Genomic DNA, 11,348 nt, shown 5'->3' with positions numbered 1-11,348 from the left:
AAATATATAAAAAAATATATATATATATATAACTGAGTCACTTTGCTGTACAGCAGAGATTGGCACAGCATTGTAAATCAGCTATACTTCAATTTAAAAAATTCTATAAAGCAGTATATATTTCCCAAGCGTACATATGAATATCCATCTGTAAATGCATAATAAAAAGACTGGAAAGCTATTGTGGAAATAAACAAATGAGAATGATAGAAGGATATTTATACAGGGCTTGCTATAGCAAGGGAGTCAGCCACCATCACTGATATTTGGCAGAGGCTGAAAGACAGGCAGGGGAGTGGTAAAAAGAAGTATTATAGTGGGAAAAGGGAAGTCTTCAGGTATTCTGTGATCAGAAATTGTTGGCATGGAAAGCTAGAGGCTGGCTAACTTGAAGCAGGGGTATCTTATGTGATTGGTTTATGGAACGTACTTTGCTCTCTCTAGTTGGTCCTGAGTTGGAAGCTGACAGTCATCGACCAAGCTCAGACACTTCTGGACCAATTGCTGCCGAACTTGTGGTTTGACTTACCAGTCTGGGTGCTAGAGAGAGTGTGTGTCAGAGTTCTATTGATATACATGGTCTGGCTCTTGTTCATTTGTATATTCAGTCCCTCGTTATGCACTAAACTGATATTACTAGTTACCATTAGCAAGGTGGGAAGGGGTATGGTCATCAAAGACTAAATTCCTTACCTGTAATGTTTTACTTTCTTATAAGGAGAATACATTTACTCATTTTTTAACTGTGCAGTTTTTTAAAATTCTGAAGCAAAATGCAGAAGGACAGTAGTTGCCATTTCTAATTTTTACAACACTGCAAGATGGGTCCTATTGTTATTTACTCTTGAGAATACTAAGGCACTAGGAAGTTAACCTCCCCAAGATGACACAGTTGATAAATAGCAGGCAGAATTTAGTTCCAGGTATATCTGATCCTAAAAGCTACTTTTCATTATGCCATGCTGCTGCTTACAAAGGTATAGTTATTCCATCATTAAAAGAGAGAATGGTCAGTTATACCATTTACAAAGGGTAAGCATAAGACATTTTGGATTAGCACAATATTAGCATCTATTAGTACATTAGACTCTATCCACCAATATGATATTAGAACTCAGAAATGATTGCTGCCCTTTTCAAATTGAATTTATAAAGCTATCATATAACAGTCCTGAATGAATTATTACAAGTCTGATCCTTCGTATTTCTGGAAGGGTAGCTTTGGCTTTTGAAAGAGATAGCATCTAAAATGCAGTTATAACTAGTGAGAAAACAGGATAGTACAGAACCTTTTTCTATCTTTCAAGAATTCCTTGCAGAGCACAATTTGTCACCTATACTGCTGAGGAAATGGCACGTGCCAATTTCTCCTCTAGGAGATGCTAATGAATCCCTTTCCTATAGGTTTAAAGCACATGAACAAGTTGACTGTTTTTCATGTGTTCATGTAGCTAACCTAACTTCATCAAGTTGATTAAGAGCTTATAAATGTGTTATATTTACCTCTGGCTTAAGGAGTGCAAACCAACACTGAATTCTCCTCTTTCTTTAAATCTTTAATTGGGATCACAGGTTATGATGGCCTATGAACTTTTAAGTAATTTTCATAACAAGTAACTATAGTATTCACATGAGACAACAGATTATCTATAAATATTTTTGTTATTTTTCTGTCTTGAATATTATCTCCGTGATTTCCACAATAATCTAGTGGTTCCACACTGAAAAGGCACATTAAAGTCTTCTGAAGAGTTTAAAAAATAATATCACTGCTTCACCCCTCTCCACCACCAACTCTCACCCAAGAAATTCTGATTTAATTGGTCTAGGGTAGAGTCTCTGCATCTCTATTTTTAAAAAGCTCAGCAAGTGATTCTAACCTGCAGCATGAGTTGAAAAGCACTGCTATAGATAGACTGTGAAAATTAATAAACAGAAACCTTAATTAAAATAGAGTCAGGAGGCCAGAAGGGGGAGCTCTCATGCCCTAAGAGGATAGCAGAGACCAACAGGACTCCTTCTTCCTGCTTGGCAAGAGCTCAGCCAGTGAGAGACTGTCACAACTCAGCCAATGAAAAGTCACTATACTTCCAACTCTCAATTCTTCCAAAGGACTCTTTGTTCACTATAACTCTCTCAACTTCCTTTCCCCTCTTAAAAGAATTCTCCTCTACTTGTGGTTGGGGACTTGCTCAGGGCACACCAAAGTGGTAGACTCCAAATTGCAATTCTTTTATTGATCCCAAATAAAACCATTCTCGCTGGAGAAATAACTAGCAGTTTATTTGTTTTAGGTCAGTTAAGACCAAGATAGTTGTAATGCAAAGGATTTCATGACGCAGTTGTTTAGTTTGTTTGCCAGCATCCATTCCTTTGGGGAATCATTGTCTCCTCTGCTATGAGGTCTTGGCAAGACTGACTTTACCCCTACCCATCCACAGCCAGTCCTAGTCATACGCACACAACCCAGTTCAAGGTAGTCCAGAGCGTGGCGGGAGACCTCCCCGAGAAGTTTCTGTCAGTTAATGGGAAGTGTGAATGACAAAAGATGTTTATCCTCTACCCATCTTAGGTTCAATGGCGGGGGTTTAAACTGACAAAAGAGAGATTAACAAGAGCATACAGAAGTTTATTAACACATGCATTGCACATACACACGGGAAAGTTCAGTGATGAATAAGTAACTCAGAGGTGTATTTAGACGTGGGGCTTATATATGCTCTTAACAAAAGAGAAAAAATTTGTAGAGAAGTGACAAGACAAAGGAAAGGGTTTTAGACTTCTAAGGGTAGCAAACTGTGGGAAGGTAAATATATGGGGAAACTAATGGAAGATAAGGGCTAGTTGGTAAGGTATAGTATGTAGATTTCCTCTGGTGCCATCCCAGGGCTGATAAGAGTCTAGAGTTATCTCCAATGACTAAGGGTTGTTCTGCCCTTTGTGGTACAGATGGGGAGGCCAGAGAGTTTTTCTTGTCTGTTTTTTCTCAATTGCCTTCAGCTCAAAATAATCCATAGGCCAGAGTGGCATATTTTAGGGTGGTACACTCTGAACCCTTTCAGAAGTCCTCTTCTGTGACTGTAAGCTGAAAGGACAATGTCAGGAATGGCTTATGGCATCTTTATTACTGCATGGAGGAATCCTTCACCAATGGAAGAGAAGTGATGCTAACGTACGAAGAGGAAAAAAAAAATCTAGAGTTGGAGAAAGAGCTCTGATTTTCATTCAATAAATATTTATTTACTATGTGTGTTGGCTGGTGGTGAAACAGAGCAGGACCCTATGGTCCTTGCCCCTTACGTCCTCCACCTGCCTTTTGTCTGTGGCAAAACTTCAGCCAAAGAATAAGTTTAATCAGAGATGTGAGAAAATGCAGAGACAAAGAAAAACAGTCTAACAAGACTAAAAATTAATAATTTAGTCGTTAAGAATAGTTAAGGACCTTCAGTTCCTTCTCGATTGTTATAGGTAATATTCTGAGCCATACCCTGTGAGCTGCCTTGTAGATACTGAAACCCTCACCAGATGGAAGAACTACATGATGACCAGACTAGAGCCATGACATAAGCTGCCATAATTCTAAGAATTGGCCTCAAGGAAATGGGAACAAACTGACCCTGGAACTAAAGATGAATTGTACTTAAAACAATCAAGATGTCGCTGGTCAGACTACCAATGACCAATTTCAAGATGACTGTCAGAGCTGACTGCGCTGTTTCTGCATGTAGCCCCCTCCCTCTGTCTATAAAACTCTTGCCCACTGATAGTCAGTAGTCAGTGGTGGGGGTGGGGGAAGTCGGCCTCAGGCGTCCTCTCCCCCACCCCCACCCCGTTTTCTGGCATCCAAAACAAAGCAAACTTTCCTTTCCACCAACTTTGCAAACTTTCCTTTCCACCAAGCTTCTGGCCTCCACTTTTGGTTACAGTGGTTGATGACTGATAATGAGCCCCTGGATCCATCATCAGAGTTTCGATTAGATGTTCTATAGAACTAGCTTAAGCTATTTCATGCCAGTTTGAGTTGGGTTTCTATCGCTCGCAACCAAAAGTGTCCCAAAAAATATAATACGCGTTTAACATTTTTGTAACATCAGAACCATTTTTTGAAGTCATGGAATAGCTTACTCCCCTCTCCTGTCTTCCAATCATGGTTTTAAAATCTTTTTGTGTGTGAAATAGAACAGCCTTATTGCCAGTTGGAGAAAGTTTTAGTGGTCTGGATAGAAGATCAGATGAGCCATAATAAAATCCCCTTAAACCAAAGCCTAATCCAGAGCAAGGCCCTAACTCTCTGCAATTCCATAAAGGCTGAGAGAGGTGAGGAAGCTGCAGAAGAAAAGTTTGAAGCTAGCAGAGGTTGGTTCATGAGGTTTAAGTTTAGAAGCTGTCTCTATAACATCAAAGTGCAAGGTGAAGCAGCAAGTGCTGATCAGAAGCTGCAGCAAGTTAACCAGAAGACCTAGCTAAGATAACTACACTTGGCTACACTACACAACAGATTTTCATTGTAGATGAAATAGCCTTAAACTGGAAGAAGATGCCATCCAGGACTTTCATAGCCAGAGAGGGGAAGTCAATGCCTGGCTTCAAAGCTTCAAAGGACAGGCTGACTGCTGTCAGGGGCTAATGCACTTGTGACTTTAAGTGGAAGCCAGTGCTCATCGACCATTCTGAAAATCCTAGGGCGCTTAAGAATTATGCTAACTCTACTGTGCCTGTGCTCTATAAATGGAGCAACAAAGCCTAGATGACAACACATCTGTTTACAATATGGTTTACTGACTATTTTAAGCCCACTTTTGAGAACTACTACTCAGAAAAAAAGATTTCTTTCAAAATATTGTTACCTAACTAAACTTGTGTCTGCTCACCTGCATGCAGCAAAGCCAATCTACTGACACCAGATTGGGGTGAAGGAAAGTGCAGCATTTATTGTAAGGCACCGTACAAGGAGTCCAGGACAGCTAATGCTCAAAAAGCCTGAACTCCCCATGGATTTCAACAAAGCATTTTTAAAGTCAAGTTGAGGGAGGGGAGTCTCAGGGTAAGTGATCAGCTCATGTACAATTCTCTGATTGGCTGATGGTGAGGTAACAGGGTGGTGTCACAAGGGTTAACATCATCAGTCCTTAGGCACCAGTAGGCCTGAGGGCCTGGGGGTCATCAAGTAGTTGACACCTTCCATTTCGTGGGGGTTTTAGAATCTGTAAAACAACCCAGGAAATGTGCTTTAGATACTACTATCTAGGTACTTCAGAGAGGAGCTAAAGTAGAAGATATGGGGGAGAGGTCTGTCCTGGGAAGCCCTCATAGGATCCTGCTTGGTTACAAAATTACTGCTTATAGACCATGCACCTGGTCACCCAAGAGATGTGATGAAGATGTACAATGAGATTCAAGTTGTTTTCATGTCTACTAACACAACATCCATGCTGCAGCCCATGGATCAAGGAGTTATTTCAACTTTCAAGACTTATTCTTTAAGAAATACATTTCATAAGGCTATAGCTGCCATAGATAGTGATTCATCCGATGGATCTGAGTAAATTAAAAAACCTCTGGAAAGGAGTCACCTTTCTAGACGTCATTTAGAACATTCATGATTCATGGGAGAGATCAAAATATCAATGTTAACAGGAGTTTGGAGGAAGTTGATTCCAACCCTCGTGGATGACATTGAGGGATTAAAGACTTCAGTGGAGGAAGTCACTGTAGATGTGGTAGAAATAGCAAGAGAATTAGAATTAGAAGTGGAGCCTGAAGATGTGACTGAATTGCTGCAATCTCATGATAAAACTTGCATGTATGAGGAATTGCTTCTTAGGGATGAGCAAAGAAAATGGTTTCTTGAGATGGAATCTACTCCTGGTAAGGATACTGTGAAGACTGTTGAAATGACAACACAGAATTTAGAATATTACATAAACTTAGTAGATAAAACAGTGGCAGGGTTTGAGAGGATTGACTCCAATTTTGAAAGAAGTTTTACTGTGCATAAAATCCTGTCAAAGAGCATTGCATGCTACAGAGAACTCATTCATAAAAGGAAGATTCCATCAATGTGGCAAACTACATTGTTATTTTTAAGGAATTGTCACAGCACCCCAGCTTTCAGCAATCACCATCCTGATCAGTCAGCAGCTACCAACATTGAGAAAAGACCCTCCACCAGCAAAAAGATTACAACTCACTGAAGGTTCACATGATGGTTAGCATTTTTTAGCAATAAAATCTTTTAATTAAGGCATGTACATTTTTTAGACATAATGCTAGTGCACACTTAATAGGTTACAGCATAGTGTAAATATAACTTTTTGTTTGTTTGTTTGTTTGCGGTACGCGGGCCTCTCACCGTTGGGGCCTCTCCCGTTGCGGAGCACAGGCTCCGGATGCACAGGCTCAGCGGCCATGGCTCACAGGCCCAGCCGCTCAGCGCCATGTGGGATCTTCCCGGACCGGGGCACGAACCCGTGTCCCCTGCATTGGCAGGTGGACTCTCAACCACTGCGCCACCAGGGAAGCCCTAAATATAACTTTTATATGCTCTGAGAAATCGAAAAAATTGTGTGACTTGCTTTATTGTGCTATTCGCTTTATTGGGGTGGTCTGGAACTGAAATTTAGCCATCTTTATAAATTTACAAAACAAATGACAACATGTGAAATAGGCTTCTAAGCAATTTTCAAGTTATGTACAACCCCCAAACCATAAAAAAGATTAAAACTTAGTCCAAAAAAGTTACAAAAATTAACTACAAAATAGGAAAATATTTGTTAACACATAATAGGCCAAAAGTTTATTTCTTTAATTTATAATGAGTTTTACAAATCACTAATGAAATTGAGCATGAACTTGCAGGGCCCTTCTGGACGCAAAAGCCTTTCCTTGTCCCCTGTTTCTTGTTCGTAGGAAAAAGGCTTCAGCCTCCTAGACCTTCCAAAGGTACCAAAGGGCAGATTCAAATAGTTGCTAATCAGAAAAGTGAGGGAATGCAGAAACAAAGGAGGAGCAATCAACAAACAATAGTGCAGCAGTAAAACAGAGTTCCAGCTCCTTTTCAAGGAATACACATAACAATATATCTTTGAGTTCTTTGGTAGGAAATAAGGCCCCCACCCAGGTGGAGGATGGTAACTCCAGGCTGAGCACCGAAGTCCTAGAACATTGTCCTGTTACCTCACCACCAACCAATCAGAAGAAAGTCACACCCTGTAGCCCTCACCCCTAATTTTGCCTATAAAAACTTCTCCCAGAAAACCATCTGGGAGTTTGGGGTTTTGAGCACAAGCCACACGTTCTCCTTGCTCGGCCCTGTAATAAACCTTTCTCTGCTCCATACTCCAACGTTTCTATTTGTTTGGCCTCACTGTGCATCGGGCACAAAAACTTGCATTCAGCGACACTAAGAGAAAAAAATGCAACTACCCAATACAAAAACAGGCAAAGGATATTAACAGGCAGTTGAAAGAAAAAGAACAACAAATAGAATCATCCTTAACTTCACTCATAATTAAGTAAATGCACACCAATATTTTTCAATGATCAGAAAAGCAAGCATAAAGTATTCTGCTAATGCACAACGTTGGCAAAAGCAGGTGATGGAAATGTAAATTGATACAACTTTTTGGAGGGCAATTTTGCAATATCTATCAGAATTTAAAATGCTTGTACACTGTGAACTGTAAGTCTACAGCTAGGATTTCATCCAGTGAATAAACTCTCAACAGTTACCAGGCATATGTTCCAATGTATTTACTGATCCATCATCATTAATAACAAAAACCTGGACAGGACCTAAATCTCCATCAGTTAGTGTGCTTGGTTGAATAAATTATTATATACCCAAACAATTCAACATTATTTAGTATTGCAAATTAAGAGTTATACATGCTGTTAAAAGAATGGAGTCATACATGCTGTTACATAAAGTGAATATAAACAAAAAATACTGTAACAGGAAAGAACAAAATCTGACTCCATGTTGGATCTGTTTCTTTTACTTTAACCTCTGCTCTCAGTTGCTTTTTGTATGTTGTCTATAGCTATTGGCATACATAATGGCCTCCCTGGGGGAAGCCTGTCTCTCTGCCTAAATATTAAACTACAAGTGCCTTTGCTGATCTCACAGGGAAACATTCTGACCCTGCCCACCTGTGAATGGCTGCAAGAAAGAAGAAATTAACACATCCTCTACCTGAGGCTGGCCAAACCAGCAGATGTTTTGTAAGACTTATGGCCTTTTTACTTTACTTTCACACCTCCGCCCCCTCTCTGTTCTATAAAAATAAAACTAGCATCGAGACCCCAGTAAGATGGTACTCTAGGACATTAGTCTGCCATCTTCTCGGACTCCCGGCTTTCCGAATAAAGTCGTATTCCTTGCCTCAACACCTCATCTCCCGATTTTTTGGCCTGTCATGCAGCGAGCAGAGCGAGCTGGGACTCAGTAACAATACCAGATATATTCTCATCTGTTTATGTACATGGAGAAATATATATAAACAATTTTCCAGGAATCATACAAAAGAAACTGTTAATTAGGCAGTCAGTTAAGGCAGAACTTTAGGGAGAAGAATTAGTAGAGACTTGACTTTGCAGCTTATGACTTTTGCTTGATTTAAAATTTTATTTTACCATATATATTTATCTATATTATATATTTATGCTGTATTACATAGTATATTTGATATATATTTACACATTATATGATTATATTATATGAATATATCATTGATAAATTATATATACTATATTTTATATATTAATACTGAATAATTTATAATATAATAAATATTTTATATAAGATATATTAATATATCATCCATATTGAGATACCTTTTTAAATCATGACTGGGAAAGAATGGGTTTCCATCCTTTCTAGATGGTGTTTTAAAATTTATTTTATAGAAACTAACATAAAGCAAGTATACTCCAATAAAAATTAATTAAAAAAAAATCATCCAAAATAGCTTTAACATAATATCATTTTCCTGATTATTTTAATTATTATTTCCTTCTGGGTGCTTATGGTTTGTTCATTTTACAATCATCCATCTTTCTTAGCAGATAGGCAAAAGAGATGAAAATGTGTGGTGAATAAAATGTACTGTTGTTTCTATAAAATAAAATTTTAAAATAAAAACAAAATTTATTTTATAATAAAATACAATACCATAGTATAACCAGGTTGTTTTCCTCTCTCAAGAAACTTTTAGCAAATATTTGAAGATATGGTAAAGAATCTTAAAAATAATACCATTCTTGGTACAACCACTTGGAAAAGTTTGCCATCTATGGTTTGTCACCTTCTATAGAAGGTGAAGAACATACCCTACGAACCAGCAATATCCTCCCAAATATAGACCCTACAGAAACACGCATATATTCACCATCACGTGTACTAAAATGTTCATGACAAAAATGTTCCCAATAGCAAAAACAAAAGCTAACGTGGAAACCACCAAAATATTCATTAACAGTAGAATGGCTACATAAATTGTGATATAGCCATACAAGGCAAAGCTATAATGTTGTGAAAATAAATGCACTATGACACATCAGCGTGGATCAACTGTACAAACATATGCTGAAAAGAAGCAAGACACAAAGAAACATGCAGTATGAATCCATTTATATTATGTCTAGGGGTGTATATACAGATAGGAAAACCAAGGAAATGACTATCACAAACTATCTGGGAGTGGGACATAAGGGCTGTAAGGACGAAAAGGCATACTTGGGGGCTTTTGGAGACCTGGCAATGTTATGTTTGGTTACCAAATCATGATTTATACAGATATTTGCTTTGTAATTTTCATCAAAATGTACATATATGTTTAAACACTTCCCTGTATCTGTTATATATCATGATTAAAAACTATAAAAATAAAACAAAGCACCTAATACACAAAACCAATATTCTGTCTATGATACCAAAGAATATTTTATGTTAGTTTCCAAGGAGTCATCTTTTGGGCTTGCAGGATGAATTCTAAGGTTTGGGCATTTATAACCCCAAAATAAAGTACAGAGAAACTGAATATAAAACTGTGCCCAAACCATCACAATAAAAATCAGTCCCATTACTGAGTATATTTAGAATAGATGAGAAGATAGAACTTCAGATTATTCTTCATTATTAGATCTTTAATAGTTCTTCCTAAATCAGATATAGGCCATTCCTTTTCAAGAACATAGTATTTCTTGATGAATTTACTACATAAATTGCAAATCCTCTTAAATATTCATACTAATGTATTCTTCCTATCATCATTGCTTATATTTACCCACCCTGCAAAAAAGGAATCTGAGAGCTGAACAAAAGAAGTACGTGAGATATGTCAAGAGGCTTAAAATCATCTAATTAAAAGAAAATCGCTTCTCAACTTAAGCTCCACATCCAAATACAGATTGGTGGTGATGGTGAAGGAAGAGGAAGAGAAGCTTTGAATTGCTATGGTACATCATCACACACACACACACACACACACACACACACCATTTTGTATGGGGAAGCCCCCACAAAATGTTAGCTATGTATAATTTTCACTTAATATTTCTAGGTACATTTTCAGTTCCATGTTCAACATAATTGCCATTTTAATAGAATGTTTTATAACCCTTCAAAATGCAGATTTCTACCCACTGGCGGGACTCATCATCAAAGGGAATTCCAATTCCATGGGTTTTGGCTGGCCACATGACTGCCCAGTAAAAGATGACATTTCCTAACCTGCTATGCATAGCCAAGTGCCTAAATTTTGGCCAGTAAGATGCAAGAATGCGAGTATGTGTGTGTGTTAGTATGTGTGTGTGTGTGTGCACGCACGTGTGTGTTATTAAGGAAGTTGCTTGTTTTCTACTCTCTAGTTCCCACTGACTAGAAAAAAGCAAGATAGAAAGCAACTGCCTCTGACCCAGAGATGAGAGCTCCTGATGAGAATGGCAGAGCTACCTGGCCAGTTTGAGACACAGTTCTGCACTATAGTCTGAGTAAAAGATAAATGTTTATCTTATTTCTGCACTGAAATTTGAGGATACTGTTTAAAGTGGACTTTAATATAAAAGCCAAAATACAAATTATTTAAAGAAAATTATTAAATCATTGCCTTATACCAAAGCAAAAGTAAATGTTATAAGAATTAGGAGATTAAACATTAAATGTTTAACTGAAACATATATACATACTAATTTTATGCACATGGTCTTGCAATGGCAAGGTTCTCTCTAAGCATTATATAAAAGGTAAAAATCACAGAGGAAAAGATTGAGATATTTGATCGCAATCTGTTTTAAAAATAACTGCATGTCAACACTAGGATGAACAAAACTACAATGCAACTGATAAA

The 11,348-nt window shown here is 37.9% G+C and overlaps 1 protein-coding gene across 1 annotated transcript in view; it reads left to right on the top strand.

Annotated features, from left to right (window-relative positions):
* SLC12A2 (solute carrier family 12 member 2) overlaps positions 1–11,348 on the top strand; it is a 157,242-nt gene that overhangs the window by 32,373 nt on the left and 113,521 nt on the right. Inside the window, exon 2 of the mRNA XM_024757167.1 lies at positions 445–518. Within this exon, the coding sequence (XP_024612935.1) occupies positions 445–518 (74 nt within the window). The remainder of the gene's footprint in view (positions 1–444; positions 519–11,348) is intronic.

Source organism: Neophocaena asiaeorientalis, unplaced genomic scaffold (genome assembly GCF_003031525.2).
Source record: "Neophocaena asiaeorientalis asiaeorientalis breed wild unplaced genomic scaffold, Neophocaena_asiaeorientalis_V1.1 scaffold149, whole genome shotgun sequence".
Lineage (NCBI taxonomy): Eukaryota > Metazoa > Chordata > Mammalia > Artiodactyla > Phocoenidae > Neophocaena > Neophocaena asiaeorientalis.
The sequence above is the reverse complement of the archived record's forward strand: the minus strand, read 5'-3'. Positions and strand labels throughout refer to the sequence as shown.